The sequence below is a fragment of the Eumetopias jubatus genome, unplaced genomic scaffold (genome assembly GCF_037043125.1).
Source record: "Eumetopias jubatus isolate StellerSeaLion01/CBP00866 unplaced genomic scaffold, mEumJub1_p1.0 scaffold_17, whole genome shotgun sequence".
NCBI classification, from domain to species: Eukaryota; Metazoa; Chordata; class Mammalia; order Carnivora; family Otariidae; genus Eumetopias; species Eumetopias jubatus.
In genome coordinates this window covers 56,536,258-56,553,946 of record NW_028274823.1, presented here as the reverse complement: position 1 = coordinate 56,553,946, position 17,689 = coordinate 56,536,258, and the positions used below count along the sequence as shown (strand labels likewise).

The following is a 17,689-nucleotide window of genomic DNA, read 5'->3' as shown; positions in this document are numbered from 1 at the left end:
TGGGCAGGAGGGGAGGGCCAGGGTCCCCGTGAGCAGGAAGGAGTCAGCCCGTGCCTGCAAGTGTTTGGATAATCTCTTTGTGAGTGAGCCTTTAAAGGCCTGCAGTGCTCTGTTTATTTTAATGATAATGTCAAGTTCAATTTGCCGACATTTTTCCACATTTCCTTTTGTAAAGTTAATTGAACAGTTCAATGAATTGAAAAGTTTCAGGAGAAGGGAAAAAATGTACTCACCCCACTATTATCACTGTTATTAAATCTGGTAACTACCGCTTGGCACTCCAGGCCCCTGTGACAGGACTTCAGCCCCCCTGGGCCTGGGAGCGGCAGCAAGGACTCAGGAAAGTCAAACCGAGCATTCTGGACCCTCTTGATTCATGGCTCTTTCTTGTTCAGGCTGCTATTCCTGGGTAGAAAAGAGGCCAGCCCGGATCCTGGCTGTCAGGCCCCACAGGTCAGGCTGCTTCCCCCAGTGTCTCCCGGGAAAGTACGGGGTGTGGCAAATGGGACCATAGTCTTGGAGGCATTTGAACCGGATGGGACTTGGATGTTGGGAGGCGGAAGGAGTACCGGGAGCCCTAGACTGATCAAGTCTCAGCCCTGCTGCCTGTAGCTGCTGGCTGGGCGGCTGTGGACTCGTCACGGAGCTGCTCAGCCCTGCTTTCTCCTATGTAAAGGAGTTTGCTGGCCTCATCAAGAGTGTGAACGTGGCATGTGTACAGCCCCCCTCCCCGCCACCGCCCCATCCCCTGCTCACAGCAGGTGTCTAATGGATCACAGTGCTTTGTCCTGCTGAACCCATGCAGCCTCAAGATCCTTCTGTGGAACCACGACTTGGGGACTGGCCCAGCACATGAAGCGAGGCCCACTTGCCAGGCTTGGAGTTGATTCTCCCCAAGGACCTCTGTGCTTTGGCCATTGATGTCAGCCCCTTCGTGGTGTCCACGGGGAAAGGGAGGTGGAGAGGGAGGGGACCCCCCCCCGCCACGGTCACACAGGACCACACAGGAAGTTGTGGCTGAGCGCCAGCCCTATTAGTTCTAGGCCTGACCGCTTCCTGCTGTCTTACTATAAAGGGATGTCACTGAGACTGTCTTCCTCTCGAAGTATCTTCTGTGCCCTTTGGTCCTGTGTCCCATGTCCTACTGCCGAGTGCTCAACCTGGGGCCACAGCCCGTGAAGCAGGGCAAAGGGCAAGACTGCAGTTCTTCATCCGTCTGTCTGGACGGTGATGAGACCCTGAACCCACGCTCGTACTTCCCCCGTGTGCCTGGGAACCACCAGGGAAAGCGTGTGGCATAATGGGATGGTGGCTCCAGGAGGGCACAGACTTCTGTCTGTTTGGTTCATGGTTGTATCGCCAGTGCCTAGAGCAGAGCCTCAGGCAGTGTTTGTTGAATGAATGAAGGAAGGACTGTAATGGCATCATGGGGATCAGAGGAGTCACTGAACAATCCCAGTTCGGTCATGTGTTAGGCGTGTGACTTCAGGCAAGTAATGTAACCTCTCTGTGACTCATTAGGTTATAGGGGCTGAGAGCACGTCAGTGTCTGTTGCTGGGCCTGGCAGCCCTTGGCAATGATGATTTTATGTGTCTGTTGTGCCAGAAGTGGAACAGCTCTGAGTTTCTGAGACTCTGGACCGGGTTCTTCAAATCTTTAATGTCCGATCTATCCTCTTGGGCTTTATTACTTTAAGATAACAATAACACAGGGCTCCTCCTCTTCCCTGCCACCAAAACCTCTGGTTTATATCATCCTGCTCTGTTTAATGCCTCCTTCTTCTCTGCTGAATTAGCTTGTCCCCTTGGCCATCAGACACCTGTGTGCCCAGGTGAGCCACCCGACTCTGACTCTCAGGAGGGAATCGCCATCTTGCTGGCATGTGATAGTGGGCAATGGAAAGCCAGAGTGGTGGGAGGGAGTCCCCATGGTCCCTGCCTCAAGGATACTCACCTTCAGCCCAGCCGAGTAACCCCCGGGGTCCAGGGCATCCTAAAATATGGAGGAGCCTAAAACATGGAGGGGGTTTGGGGGCCTCCGTGGGGGTCAGTCTCTGTGGGGTGTGGAGAGGGCAGTGTTTAGCTGCTCAGATTAGGGCTTGGATAACAGGCTTTGTGATAAAAAAAACCATGAGGGTGGTGGAGGGAACACTAATTCTGAGTCAGACAGACTTGAGTTCAAAACCTCACTCTGCCATCTCCTAGCTGTGTGACCTTGGGTGGGTCACTTTACCCCTCTGAGCCTCACTCTTCTCGTCCATATAGTGGGGATGCTAACCCCTCTTGGGGGGTCATGATGAGAAATAGATGACAGTGAGAATGAATGAAAACCACTGAGCAGAGTGCCAGGCAAACATGGGTGCTTAATGAATGCTAGCTTCCTTTCCCCCCAGACAGTTCATGCCGTCTACTCTGAGTGGACCAAGCTGCAGGAGAGAGAGGACGTGAAGATGGCTCCTGGGTTCTGGAGACAGAGACAATGCCCTTTATCCAGAGCAAGGGTTTTCTGATGAGGGTGAGGACCTGGGTCAGCGCAGGCAGGCTCGGAGCCACCTGACTCTCAGGAGAGGGGTCCATGTCAGAACTCACTCTGGCTTCCCCCAGGTGGGTGAAGCCACCTAGGACAACAACAACAAAACCCAAACAAAAATCAGCTCCTCTGAGGTCAAACCAAGTTCAAGCTCCTGGGGGGGATTAGGAGGAAGGAGCCTGACGGAAGGCAGGAGAATGGGGAGGGTGAACCTGAGACAAATGAGATTATCCACAGGAATCAAGGCACTTAACCGGCCTGTCTGATCCCAGAGGAGAGACAAATGATATTGCAGGCTCCAAGGCCAGCCCCAGCTCTGGGGGGCTCATCCCAGGGGAGAGTGGGGAGGGCAGGCACTCCTGGCTCTGCAGCTATGCCCCTCGGGACCAGGAGGAGAAGGGTGGGCATGGGGCTTGTGAGGCAGGCTCTATGGTGATGGGGAGCAGGGAGTGGTTATTCTCAGAAAGACCTGGTCATAACCCATGGCTTCTCATCTGGGGCTGGGGGCCGCCGTCTGCTACTCCTTGACTCAGCCACTCCCAATGCACTCCCCAATCCCCATGTCCCAAGCAGCTGTCTCCCAGCCAGGACCCCTGCTTCTCCCTCTGCACGATATGGGGCTTTGTCTGCATGGTTCTCACTTTAGCCACAACTAGCCCGTGTTTCTGAGTTCGCCCGTAGGCTCCAAGCCTGATTCTCTCCCTTCCAACTGCCCTGAGCCCAGTAGGAGCGGACTGCAAGATCCTTGGCCCCTGGATGGGAAGGGACAGTAGGTCAAGGCTGATGTGAAGTCCTTTTCGGTTTAAGATTGGCTGGTAGTGGCCGCATATAACCTAGTGTTGCGAAGGATTCTGAAGTTGAATATAGACTCACAGAAATGGGAGCTGTGATTGATTAGTAGTGTCTGCTCGGGCAACAGAAGGACCTGGCTAGCTCCTGGGCCCCCGAGAAAAGTGACAGTCCCTCCTGGAGCGGTGGGGTGATTTGAAAGCATGTCCCAAGACTTCAGCCTCCATCTTCAGGGGGTGATGCCCTCTCTGTGCTGCACAGAGGTATGAGCAGTGGCTCAGGGAGCGCCGAGGGGAGAGAACTTTGTGACCAGAGTGGCACTAGCAGCATGCATTTACAGATGACGGGGATTGAGGGGTGGTGGGAGGCAGAGCCGCCTTCCAGGCTGACGAGCAACAGGAGTCCACGCGTGGGAGCACGCGGAACCCTGGTGTGTTTGAGGGCTGGCGGCCGCCCGGCGGGCTGAGCCCAGGGACGCAGTGGGACTGTGACCCACCAGGGAGTCGAGCACAGGTTGGGGGGCATCGGCCATCTCAGGAAGGAGTTGGGTTGAAATCTGTGGGTACCACGGAGGTGTCTGAGCGGGGTGGGCACAATCGGAGGCTTGCTGTAGGAAGAAGATGCTGCCGCTGCCAGGGGGAAGCGCCGCGTGCTCTCTGGCCCTTCATCCGTTCTGTGGTTCCTGCTCTGTGTTTGGGGAATGGACAGCTTTCATCTTCCCCCATCCAGAGTAAATAAGAGGGCTCGCAGCTGCCACTGCCCTGCCTGAGCTTCTGGCCCACCCCTCATCTAGCGGGCAAAACTCACAGCTCTCCAGGAGAGCATGACACGCCAGTCCCAGCCCTCCCCCCTCGGCGCAAATAACAACAATAATAGTAATAGCAGTCATCTCAGCGATCAGCGTGGGCCCAGCACGGCTGCCGGGAAAGCTGTGATTGTCCACCCCTTGCCTGGAAGATGGATGGGGCCTACTGCTGAGGGACTGAGGCCACCACGGAGATGTGTCACCAGCCCTGTGCGTCTCGGGGGCATTTGTAGCCTACTGAGTGGATCCCCACCCCAACCAGGGCCCCTGGGCTGCAGGATGGGGTACATGGCACCCAGGGTGAGATATACTGCCTAGGATGGGGTACCCGGCCTCAAGGATGGGTCCACAACCTGGGGGTTGGGGTCCATGGGCCAGGATGGGGTAGATGGCCGCAGTATAGGGTGTAATACTCCAGGGCAGACGACGTTACCCCAGGATGGGGTACAAGGCCACAGGATAGAGTTCATGGCCCCAGGTTGGAGTACACTGCTCAAGAATGGGATGCAGGGCTAGTTCGTGAGAGACTGGACCCCCCCAGCCAGTACCCAGCTATGATTCTGCCTGCATCCAAAAGCAAGCACTACTGGTTTGGACATTATTAGGTTTTGATTAGCCATGCTTTTTCCTATCCATTAGTACACATAATTAGGAATTAACTGGCTATACTCTCTCCCCTCGCTGTGGCTCACAGATCTACATGACTTTGGGGTCTCTTGTCACCTAGCACCTCTAGACAGTTGGCAGGACTCATTTGTTTACCCAGTGGCTCTTTATTGAGATGCCAGCCCCTGAGATGCCAGCCCCTGTGTTAGGTTTAGGGGTACAACAAGGAACATGACAGGCCAGGCCATGGCTCCTATGGAGCTAACACGGGTGTGCTTATATGACAGGCAGGGGGCTGGGGAAGGCAATCTACAAGTCAGGTGAACAAACACCATCAGCTCAGAGGAAGGAGAGCTGTGAGGACAGTGGCACAGGATGCAGGGACTCGGAGTGACGGGGCGTCCCTTTAGATAGACTCTCTCTGTATGATCAAGTATTGGGGAAGGCCTTTCTGAGAAGGTTACTCTTGGGCTGAGAGGGGAATAGTGAGGAAGCTGGCAGGTAGGGACATGTCCGGCAGAAGGCACAACCAGGGCAAAGGCCCTGGGGCAACCACAAACTGTTCAGGAACAGAAAGAGGGTCCAGGTCTGGGAGGGGTAAGCCCGGGAGCCTGTGCGAGATGCAGTGGGAGGGCGCTGCCTCAGGCCAGATGGTTGGGGCCTTGGACATAATCTGATTTAAGTTTGGGCTTTAAATTCTTTAATTGTGGTAAAATATAACAAAAAATTTTACCATCTTAACCATTTTTTAATGTACAGTTCTGGAGTGTTCAGTACATTCGTGTTGTCATGCAAGAGATCCCCAGAACTCTCTCCATCTTGCAAAACTGAAACTTTATACCCATTAGACAACAATTCTCCATTCTTCACCCCCGCCCCCGCATCCACCCTTCGACCTTTGGTCTCCGTGAATTTGACTACACTGGATATCTCATGTGAGAGGAATCATATAGCGTTTGTCCTTTTTTGGCTGGCTTATTTCACTCAGCCGAGTGTCCTCAAGGTTCACATGTTGCAGAGTGTGTCAGAATTCCCTTCCTTTTTAAGGCTGAATAATGAATAATATTCCTTTGTATGTATAGACCGCATGTTGTGGACTCATTCTTCCATCAGTGGACACGTGCGTTGCTTCTTGGTTTCGGCCGTTGTGAGTAACACTGCTACGGGCATGGGCGTGCGGTGACTTCAGCTCTTTAAAGTTCCACTTTCTCCCCGTGAGGAGAGGCTTGGCCTCCGCCTGGGTTGGGTTGGCACAGAGTGGAGGGGGCCAGCCTTGCGGAGTTACCCTACCCCGGGAGGGTGGAGGTGGGGGCGCCAAGAACAGAGAGTTCTCCTGCAAGCACTGATTGAGCCAAGAGCCCTCAGACTGAGCCTTTAAATCATCCTGGGGCCGGAGGAGCTTTTCTCTGCATCTACAATGGGAGCCATAAACCAGGCTGACTTACAGACGGTACACACCGGTCCAGTTGTTTATGGCTGGCATCCTTCCTGATTGGTTGATGCCTGTGCTGTGCCCGTTGTTAAATATTTGAAGATCACCCTGCTGTAAAGCCGTCTCAGGACTTCCCAACCTGGCTGGGTGTCAGGGTCTCTTGCAGGGCGAGTGGGGCTGCTGTGTAAAAGTTCACACCCTGGGCTCCCCCCTCCACCCCCGGGGCCAACTGAGTCAGCAGGGCCTGGGGGTCTATACTGTTACTTCCTGGGTGATCCTGAGGCCACAATTTTAGGGGGTATCTTCTGTGGGTTCCCCCCCAAAGCAAGCCTGGTGATAAGGGTTCAAGTGCAAATCGTTTGTTGAAAAGGGGGTTCCAGGAAACCCAGGCGAGGAGTGAGGAGGTGAGACAGGTAGGTGAAGATGCAGGACCAACCAAGTCAGCACCCCAGGCCGCTGGGGGTGAGTCCCAGTGGGAAGCTCCGGGAGGCAGCGCACAGTACGCCTCTGCATTAGCCCCCCGAGAGGTGAGGGAGCTGGAGTGGTTACCTGCCCCACCTTTTTGTCCACTGCCTTGCATCAGTCATTCTTTGAGCAGTGCTGCTGGGGCTCTTAGTCCCTGGCATGTCCAGCCTGTCCGGGGTGGGGGGAGCAGGCGCTGATGGCCAGAACCCTCAGCAAAGAGTCCCAGGTTGGCACTCGGAGGTTGGGCTGGTGTGTGTGACAGTGGGATGTGCTGAGGCCTTGCGGGCCGGGTACCAGTAGCATCTGGGATGGAGGGCTGCCCAGCTCCCATCTCTCCACCATGCAAGGGGTTGTCTAGCCCCGGTCAATCGCTGAGTATCCTTCCTACCCCTGAAAATCACTCTGGACCTCATCCACCGCTAGTGGGAATGTAAATGGTGCGGCTGCTGTGAAAAACAATTCGTGGCTCCTTAATAGGTCGAATGTAGAATTACCCAGGACCCAGCAATTCCACTCCTCGTTCCTCGTTCCTGCCCACAAGTGTTCATGGCAGCGCAATACACAATAAACAACCCAAAAATCTGTCAACAGATGAACGACTACAAAAAATGTGGTCTCTCCCTACAAGGAAATGTGACTCAGCCATAGGAAGGGATTACATACTATGTTATAACGTGGATGAACCTAGAAGACTTTATTCTGAGTGAAAGAAGCCAGACACAAAGACTAGCCCTCACAGCATCTCATTTATATGAAATATCCAGAACAGGCAAAATCAGAGAGACGTTCGGTGGCTTTGTGGTTGCCAGGGAGAGGGAGGGACGAATGGGGAGTTCTTGCTGAGTGGGTATGGGTTTCCTTTTGGGGGTGATGAAAATATTCTGGAAGCAGATCGTGGTGATGGTTGCACCACACTGTGAACATACCTAATATGGCTGAATTGTATATGTTAAAATGGTTAAAACGATGCATTTTGTGTTCTCTCTATTTTATCACCATTTTGGAAGAAAACACAACAAAATTCCAGGTATTTCACAGTCTGCGTCAGAGGGCATATTATCTGCTTCTCAGGTGGGAAGCAAACCTAGAGTGTGATGTGTGTACCCTAGGGCCCCATGGCCAGGGATGATTCTCCTGAGTGGCTGCAGCTAGGACCACTGGGCTCGAGTGCGGCCCCGCAGATTGGCCTCGTTCCTGCGTGACTGGTGCACACAGGGGTTGCTGGAAGGCTTCCTGGTGGAGAAATGAGCCCTGTGTCCAGGAGAAGCCAAAGCGAGGCCCAGCTTCTGTGGAGTGGCAGAACAGCCCTGGGCGGGGGAGTTTGTGCCCAGCTGGAAAATTGCAGGGCGTCTTGTCTTAAATATAATATTAAATCAGCACCTTTAATTAGTACACTTAGAAAAGGTCACTAGCAATTACCTGGGACACAAAGAAGGCATAAGCAGGCAAGAGCCTGTGAGGAAGCCGAAAAGGACCGCTTTGAGCAGCACATAATTGAGGGGAAAATGGATAAAAGTCCAGGAAATTATAGGGTGGGTGACAGCGGCTGATGGCCCCATCCATGTCCTGCCCAGTGCCCCCCTTCTTGGAAGGACCTGAGCATTGGGCCTGAGAGAGCCATTTGGGATATCGGGCCGAGTCGTATGACCTTGGCTGGAGGGCCAGCGTGGTCTTTTCCAGAATTTAGCCAGCAGAGAGCTTGGTCCCATATCCCCGAACTGGGCTGGATCCCGATGGTGGTTGGCAGGTGAAGCGTTCACTCCAGGGGGCCGCCATGGACGCGTCATTCTGTGCGCAGGCGGGACCGCTCGGGGTCTCAGGTTCTTCATATGGGCCCTCCCCAAAGCATTGGGAAATAGCTCAGGGCTCCTCAAACTTTGCCGCTAAAGCACACCTGAGGGGAACAGAAAGGAAATGTGCATCCCTGGAAGCCAAGGGGGAGGCTGGAAGTTCTTTTATAGCTTTGGGTTCCATTTTAAAAAGTAAATTGTTACATTGTGTTCAGAAACCTCCCCGTTTATTTTAGTCTAAAGCGATTGCTTGCCACTGGACAACACAGATGCTTTGAGATGTGCTTCGTCTATCTATGGCTTCATATACCTCCTCCTTCCTCAACCAGAAGGAGCCCGGCACTGGGAGTCTGGAAATTTGGGTTCTAGCTATGGACTCTGTCCCCCACCATTGTACTTTGGGCAACTAGCGAAATGCCTTCAGCTTCTCCAGCTTTAAAATGGGAAGTTTGGGCTCCCCAAAAGGTCTCTGAGGTTGTTCCGACTCTGTTCCATGATTTTACTTCTCTTCCTCCTGCTTCTCGCCTCTTCCACAGCACCTTGGATGCTGCCATATCCTGCCCTGCCCTGTGACCTTGGAGAGAACGCTTTGCTTCTCTGATCCTCAGCTTCCTAACCTGTAAAGTGGGTAGAATACTGGCTACCAAAAGAGTTGCTGGGAGGATTTAATGTGGGAACCTGGGTGAATGAGCCGAGTACTCCATCCGGCATATCCGCAGAGCCCAGTGACTGCCCAGTATCTTCCTTTTCCAAGCGTCAGGCTTCCAGTTAGGGTCTGAGAGGGTCATGTGCATGGAAGTCCTGAATCTTGAGTTCACATACCAAGTGTTTGAGATGTGTCAGGTTGTGGAAACAAACAAGGGCTCTGGACCCAGAATGCCTGGGATCTGAATTCTAGCTCTGCCGTTTACTAACTGTGGGCCATGATCAATTACTTAATTACTCTTTGTGACACTGTGCACTCATGACATTTTGCACAGTTTCCGGAGGTGCAGGGACCTCCTGAAGCTAAGGCGGTCAGCCTGTCCAGTTGTCTGGGACCTTCTGGTTTTAGTATGCGTCCTGCCTGCGTCCCAGACAAACCAGGGGGTGGGTCACCCTGCCTGAAGCCTACCTAGGGAGGGCTGTGATCCCCGGGGGGGAAGGTGCCCTATACTAGGGCTTCTTAGGCAGGGCTGTAGGCCAGGCATCCTGGGGGCCTCTGGCCAGGGCTGTGTTTCCTGGGGAACAGGGACACCTCAGTCCTCTTCTTCTGAACAGAAACCACACCCTGCGCCCAGTTCTGGCCTCGATTTCCTGGAGGCTGGGCCACATCTTCCTAATCTCTGTTTACCTCAGCACTTAGCACAAGGCCAGCACCTAGTCACTGTTGGGTAAACGCCAAGTATCGTAATATGTTGTGAATTAGAAAGGGTGCTTCCATTTGCAAAAAGCAGAAATCCAACTCAACGGACTCAGGCCAAAGAAAAAAACGCGAGGCGAGGCAGATTTATTAGCTCATATAGCTGAGAAGTCCAGAGGTTTAAGCTAAACTCAGGCGCAGCTGGCGGCACGCCCTCAAACCTGCAGGAGTCTCTGTGCACCATTTGGCTCTGTTTTCCCCCTGCTGGCCTCGTTCTCAGGCCGACCCTTCCTGGGTGGTGCCAGAGATGGGTGCCTGCAGAGCCAAGGTGGCAACCCCGGTGGAAGGAGGGCTCCCCTTTCCCAGTGGTTCCAGCACAAATCCCAGGGTTGGCTTTGACTGGCTTGTTTGGGACCCGGGCTCATCCCTGAACCAATCACTGCGGCCAGGGAGATGGAATGGTCTGATTGGCTACGGCTGAGTTACGTGTCCACCCTGGAACAGAAGAATTGAAGGGGCCTGCCCACATCTGAGCCACGTGGAGGAGGAAGTCTCCACATTAACATCAGAATAAAAGGGGGACAGGGCCGGATCACAGCTGTCCGTTAGCCACCTAAAACATGGTGAGCCACAGTTCTCTGTGACGGGCACATACACGCCGTGACAAGTGGGCAGGGAAGGGCCAGGGAGCCTGGGTCAGAGCCCAGAGAGACACAGTGACCTGCCGGCGGTCTGTGGGGTGGCGACTTCCGCTGGGATTCAGCCACCTTGGCAAGATGCTGAGGAGTAGACCGAACCGCCTGTAGTTGCCCTCTGATCTCTCCCATGGTTATTCCAGGTTCTTCTGTGACCCAGTTGCTGGCCCGAGACATGGACAATGACCCTCTGGTGTTCGGCGTGTCTGGGGAAGAGGCCTCTCGATTCTTTGCCGTAGAGCCTGACACAGGTGTGGTGTGGCTACGGCAGCCGCTGGACAGAGAGGTACGACCGGCCATACCCCTGCCCCAGTTCTTTCCTGGGGGGCAAAGGCAGACAGTGAGGGGAGGCTGGCTCCTCATCTTTTAGGGGCCTTCCTCTGAGGCCCCATCCTGACCCTGAAGTAGCATCTTCCTGCTGAAATGGCGTCCCTCTTCCAGGGCCAGTGCTGACATCAGACTTGGGGTTGGAATGGGGTGGTTGGGGTGTCTCCAAACAAGGGACAGCCCTGGACGGGCAAGAAGGACAATGACCCAGGGTTCATCCCCCATAGAATGGTGGCTCCGTGGTGTATACAGGTCTACCCCCCCCCCGGGAACAGTGTTCCCCTAAAGGACACTTTCCAGAGACCCGGGACTTGGTGACAAGGCAGCCCTTAGCAAATTAAGGTATGAGTTTGAAACCCCAACTTTTGTTTTCTCCTCACATTTGAAGAAGGGGCCACAGAGTTGTCTAGTGACTTGCTCAAGATCACACAGCAATTTAGAGGCCAAGGCCAGGTTAGAGCCCAGGGCCCAGGACTCAGGACGTCAGTGTGCCTCTCTCTAACTCTGCCTTCTCCCTCCCTCCCTTGTCTTTCAGACCAAGTCTGAGTTCACAGTGGAGTTCTCCGTCAGCGACCACCAGGGGGTGAGTGTCTCCTGAGGCCCCTGCTGTCCTGGGAGGCCGACTCCCGGGGCCTTGGGCAGAAAGAGGCAAGGGGACCCATGCCAACACTAAATCCCCACCCTTCTCTTGCCAGGTGATCACACGGAAGGTGAACATACAGGTTGGGGACGTGAACGACAACGCACCCACATTTCACAACCAGCCCTACAGCGTCCGCATCCCTGAGGTAGGAGCCCCCAGGGTCGCACTTGAGGGACGGAGCGGGGAGCAGGGGGAGCTGCCGCTCCAGGGCCACGTGGCAATGGGCTGAAGCTGGGGAAAGGGCAACTGCACCTCTGCTTCTGCCGCCCACCCCGCAGCCCAAGCACCGGCTCTGGGCAGGTTGGCGACCGTGCCGACACCTCCGAAGGTAGAGTGGGTTGGTGGTAGCTCGGGTCTGATAGAAGGCCTGCCTGGAACGAGCCCCACAACTCCAGCCGGAGGCGGGACAGGACAGGAGTTGGTTGGACCAGGTGTTGTGGCCTCTTTCCTTCCACGCATAGCCGGTGTGGGCCTCAGGCACGTGGATTGGCAGGTCCGACTCCAGACTCTCCCACTGTGGCCAGTACAGGTCCCACCGCCACCTCCCGCCCCCCACCAGGACACAGGAAGCAAGTAGCTCCAGGAAGGGACTTTCTTTCCCTAGCCTTATGCTTGCCCCCCGTCTCCCTGGCCCTCTCTGCTCCTTTGGGTCGTCTGTGTACTCTGAGTGTGTTTGCATGAGTGCATGCATGTAAAACCAAGCCATCGCTGGTAATTGAGAAGTACAAATTATTGCATTACGAACGGTTCATTAATAAGCTGGCTGCTGGCTCCCAATGGAACTAGGGTTCTCACGGCTTACTGTCCCTCTCCCAGTGACTGATGGCAGTCTTCTGGGCTGGCAGTTAGCCATTCAAAGACCTTGAAGGTGGTGGGTAAAGAGCTTCTGCTGGGTGTCCCTCGGGCCTGCCCTCAGGGCTCTGGGTTGAATGGCAGAAATAAAGGGTTGGCCTGGGAAGGGCTGGAGATGGAATCCGCTGGGGAGAGGCAAGTCAGCACCATGGCGTTTGAGTTCCAGCCCCTTTGTATTATATGTCACTGGATCAGGAGACTGGCAGAGTCTTTAGAAAATATCTGTTCAGTTTGTAGATGAGAAAACTGAGGCTCAGTATGGGACAGTGACTTAGCCAAGGTCACACAGCTTTGACCCTGAGCCTCCTGACTCCCAGGGCAGCCCTCAGATTCCCTCCAAGATGATGAGACCTTGTCTCATGCTGTTCCTGTTCCTGGCTCTCCTCACTCAGCTATGAGCCAATGGTCCTATGGTTGTGCCAGATGGAGGAAAGTGAGGACAAGTGTGTGGGTAGGAGCACACCAGAGCCTCCCGCGCCCTTCCCCTGATGGGGCAGGGCATAAGGAGGGAGAACCCACAGTCCCAAGCATGGGGACACAGTGCCCTGAGCTGTGGCCAGCGTGTCCGGGACTGCAGCTTGGCTCTGGGCCCCCTCTCATTTGGAAGTCTCCCTAATTTAATTAAGGGTCTCTACGTGCCTGCCTGCACTCTGGGCCCAGGCTCAGAAACCAAGGGCACAGCTCAGAGTTAATGAGCCTTGGACCCATTGCTCAGCTGCCATCCTGGCAGGCATGGCTGCCCTCTGTCTTCCCTCACAGGGAAGGGGACGAGAGGTCACATCCTTCCTCCCCAGGCTTTGGGCTGGGGCCAGCCTTTTTCCTTGCTACCTTGCCAGGAGATATGACCTCCAACACCACCCTGTCGGAATCCCCTGGGATTCTCCGAAGGCCTCCGCCTCCAAGGAGAGAGCCTCTTCAGTCAGTCATCTATTTAACAAATATTTATTGAGTGTCTCTGTGGGCTGGGCTCTGTGCCAGGCTCTCGCCACACAGAGACCCGGAAGGCCAGAAGAACACGCAATGACAGGAGGCAGAACCAGCAGCGGGAGACCGCAGGCCCAGCCCCTGCTCCGCTTCCAGGCCACTGAGTCCATTTGGGCACGTCACTTACCCTCTCTGGGCCATAGTCCTCCTTATCTAATAAAAACGGAGGACCCGCAAGGTAAAGCAGCCTGCCTGCTACCCATCTGATGAGGAGAGGGTGGGCCGAGAGGCGCCAGCTGCAAGGACACACGGCTCTCGGAGGACAGCCTGTGTGGTTTGCTTGCCTGTAAACATCCCCAGGTCACCTCCTTGACTTGATACGTGATGCCCTACTTAGGGCTGCTTGGTGTGACCGGTGGGGTGTGGTGTCAGCTCCTGACCCGAGGTGGCTTGGCACCCACCAGCCCTGGCCTGGTGTGGTCACCTGAGCTAGAACTTAGCTGCCTGGCTCAGGCCCCAGCTGAGGTACCAGTGAAGGGCCTGCTGGCTCCCGGCCCAGAATTGAGCCTGGGCTCTCCTGCTGGCCTGGAGGTCACCCTGGCGACGCCAGGCCCCTGCCCTTCAGAAGCATGATGTGTGGCGGAGGCCCTATGGAAGCGAACAGGGTGAGAATGCAAACCAGAGAAAGGGGGGGGCCCTGGAGACCCTGTGAGGTGTCCGTGCTGAGGGGTTGCCAGAGTGATCAGAGGAATCTCAGCAGGCTTCCTGGAGGAGGTGGCTTTCCAGCTGCCGCTTGCCAAGGTGAGCAGTGGAGCTCCTGTAGGTCAAGACACCTGGGGTTTAGTCCTGGCTGTGCCAGCTACTGGCTGGGTGAGACTCTGAGCTTATCACTGCCCCTGCTGGCTTTGGTTCCAACAGCTGTTAAACTGGGGAGCTGGACCAGGTTCCTTCTAGGGCTGACAGCCAGTGGTCTGAGGATGAATCCCAGCAGGAGAAGCTCCTAATTCTCCTTCAGTACTTCATTATTCCTCAAGGGCTGGCAGAGAAGCTCCCGTGGCTGTTTCCATCTACTGAGCTCCTCTTCAGGTCATGCCAGCCACCTGCCGCCTCTCCCTCACCTTCTCAGCATCCACTGGCCCCAACCCTAGGGGCCCTGATAATGTGGGGGTCTGTTGTGCCCAGAACCCAAGGATGGGTGTGAAGAGCAAGTTTATAGGGAGACAAATTCTAGGTCTATATAATGAAGAACTTTCTAATATTGAAACCTAGGGCACAGTCTCCCCCCCTACCCTCCCAAGGATGTACTGAGCTCCGCAGCCCTGGACCTAAAATAGGAAGACCACGAGTTTCAGAAACCATCCAGAACTGAGTGTTAGAGAACGGAGGAACCAGAAGACCCCAAACATTCTCCATCAGAATTTCCTGGGGGACTAGTTAGGATCCATACTCTTGCACTCCTCCAACCCTGAATCAGTAGTTTAGAAAGAGCCAGCCCAGGAAGCTGCATTTTTAACAAACTCCCCTGATGATAGCAAGCCCTGGAGACATGGCCCATGGGGACCCATGCCCTCGGGCTGGGAATAGGAGTGGGTGGGAGGCCGGGTCAAGGCCAGGCCCTGCCCCTTTCTCCAGGAAAAGCTCGATGGCCTCCTGCCCTGCAGCCCTGCAGCCCTGCAGCCCTGCCCCTCTCCCTCCCGAGACCCCCTGCCTGGACCCGCCCCTGGTCAGGAGAAGTCAGACAGGTGTGTTTGGGTTTCTGTGCTCCTGGTTCCCCTCCTGCCCAGCCCTCTCCCCTCACTAAGCTGTTCTACATGTAATTATCCATTTTATCAGGGTGAAAGGCCCTGCAATTCACTTGTCGAAGCCCTAACGAGGCAGCGTGGATGCTTTCAAGTCCGTAAAGAAAAGGGAAATCCTGCTAGAATTGGCAACTTAATTCACCAAGCCAGCCTCGACAGACCTCATTAAGTCCCCGTGTATTCATTTCAGGCTAATGGCTGTCTTGCTGACTGCTATTTGATTTGCTGTAATAGACTTTTATGGCATTCCAATTTGCTCAAACGTGTTTGCCTGTGTCTGTGCCCAGCAGCACCGCTCCACTGCCTCCATTAGGGGTGTGTGTCCGCCTCGCTGACCTTCAGCACTGCTCTGTCCCCTGTGTCCTCCTGGGGCCACCCCTCCCCCACAGCCCTCCAGGTGTGCCCTGGGGAGGTGACCCTGGGGCCGGGGTGTTGAGGCTGGAAGATGGGTATGAGTTTAGAAGTCGGATGGTGCCAGGTGGCTCCTCGGATCAGGGAGTCGAGGGCTCCCGTAATCTCAGGGACGGCCATGCCCTTGAAGTTCTGACAGGTTCGGCCACCATAGCTGGACGGTTGAGCCTCTTATCCCACCTGGCCTTCACCTACGTTTCTCGCCTTCCCTGCCGGCTTCCTCCGCGTGGATGGCCCTGTCAGCCCACGGGCCGATTCAGTGCCCGGGAGCCTGTGTCTGTCTCTCTCTTTTCTCTTGCTCCAACACACATATGTTGTACTCTTCGAACTGGTACTGGAGTGTTCTCTTTCTGCTCTCAGCCTGACTCAATTCTGCCGGTCCTTTGAAGCCCAGAGCTGACCCACCATGCCCTGATCCACTCCCAATTTTTATTTTTTAAACGAACACAGCAAACATTTGCCGAATAGCTATGGAGCAAGGCCCAGGGATTCTGAGCTGACTCGGCTGTGTAGGGTAGAGTAAAAGGACTTTCCCATTTGCCAGCTGTGCAACTTTGGATGGTGACTTAACCCCTCTGGACCTCAGTTTTCTTATCTATGAGATAAGCCACTTTTCGTCTTGTGGGGTCATTGTGAGATATAGAATAATGCAGGGGGGTAAAGCCCTTAGCCCCGTTTGTGGCTCATTGTATATTCAGTAAAATGCTGGTGACTAAGACCAAGGTCTTGTCCTCAGGGGAGATAATTTTACAGGGAGAAAGACAAGTAAGAGAAGGTCTAACTACATGTAAATGTATTAAATGCCATGGTGGCTTAGGGTGTGCAGAGCAGGAGGGAAGCTCTGTGGAAGGAATGACCTAGTCTCTACACAGGGGCTATTTGTTTGGGACCTCACAGGATGTGTAGAAGTTTGGTAGTCACAGAAGGAGATTATGGTGTCTCTGAATATCATATACTCTCTGTCCTTTAGCTTCTTTGCATATATTGGAATTTCCAAAAGAGGGAAGTGAACTCTAACCCCTGACCAGGGATCCTATTTGAAGAGGGGCCAGTGGTTGTTGGGGTATGTGTGTCCCTCACCGGTACCCAGTGTTCCCTTGTGGAAATAAAGCTGGGCTGGAAGTAGGCTCCCTGGGTCCCTGCCCAGGTCACTGTGACAGACAGGTCCTGCATAGGTCTTTGTCACTCGTGGCTTCGGGTGACCAGCTGTGAGGTGGGGAGGAGGCTGGAAGAGGGGAAGGGTGGACTGGAATGAGAAAGCAGGGGCCTGAGCACCCCCAGCCCTGGCTGGGGGCACGGTCCAAGCCAGGGTCCCCCGAGGCCACCCCATCTCTCCATGTCACTTAGCAAGGACAGATGAAAGTCATTCCCCTCTGGAGCTCCTTACTAGAGACAGGAAAGCAGGGAGAAGGAGATTCCTGGTGAGCATGTGTCAGTGAAACAAAGTAATTCATTTCTATGATAATAAGTTGACGCCGTTGTTATTGTTGAGAGTTTCCTCTGTGCCCAAGGCCGTGCTTTCCATGCATGTGGGTGCTCCCCGAGTGCTCACTGCCGCCTCACAGGCTAGCCACGTTGTTAGTCCCAGGCCACAGGTGTGGGCGTGGAAGCAGAGAAGCTTCGTGACTTGCCCAGAGCTAGCCAAAGATGGAGCCAGGATTAGGAGACAGGCCTGGTTCTACCTGCAAAATGGAAATAATTAAGCCTGCCTTGCAAAATTTTTTGAGGATTCAAGTAAATGGGACCATGTGTGGGAAGTGTTTTGCAGAGGGCACAGCAAAAGCAAGTGTCTTGTTGCACATGGCCGAGGCTGTATTCGGTGGTACATTCGTCTTCCCTGCCAGCCTGAGCAGGGACTGTGTGCCCTCCACTCCCAGCCTGGGGCCCAGCCCGTGGACAAGAACTTCACAGATGGGCAGAGCCCCACTGCTCCCTCTGCCTCTTGGACAGTTGGAAGGACAGCAGGAGCCTTCACGCAAAGGGCTCTGCCCCCACCAGCTTTCTTCACCTGGACGAGGGGTCCTTTATTGCTCACAGTGTCTGGGGCGGGACAGTGCTGGGGGGGGAGAGGGTGCCCACACCTCACAGGACACCTGAGAGCTCACTGCTGGAGCTCTCTAGTGCCCTCTATTGCCCGCCAGTTCCTGACTCGCAGCCATGCTGTTCTCTGTGCGGTGGGCACACAGGGAGCCCCGGAGGGGTGGCCAGACTAGGCCCCGAGCATGCAGAGGTGGGCATGACCAGACTTATTAGCACCCACTGGGGCCGACAGCATTGCC

The 17,689-nt window shown here is 54.8% G+C and overlaps 1 protein-coding gene across 3 annotated transcripts in view; it reads left to right on the top strand.

The window, feature by feature from the left end:
- LOC114214127 (cadherin-23) overlaps positions 1 to 17,689 on the top strand; it is a 262,865-nt gene that overhangs the window by 29,106 nt on the left and 216,070 nt on the right. For all 3 annotated transcript variants that reach the window (XM_088020174.1, XM_088020173.1, XM_088020175.1), the window contains exons 2-4: positions 10,598 to 10,740; positions 11,317 to 11,364; positions 11,477 to 11,569. In XM_088020174.1, coding sequence (XP_087876300.1) covers positions 10,630 to 10,740; positions 11,317 to 11,364; positions 11,477 to 11,569 — 252 coding nt within the window. In that variant the 5' untranslated portion in view covers positions 10,598 to 10,629. The remainder of the gene's footprint in view (positions 1 to 10,597; positions 10,741 to 11,316; positions 11,365 to 11,476; positions 11,570 to 17,689) is intronic.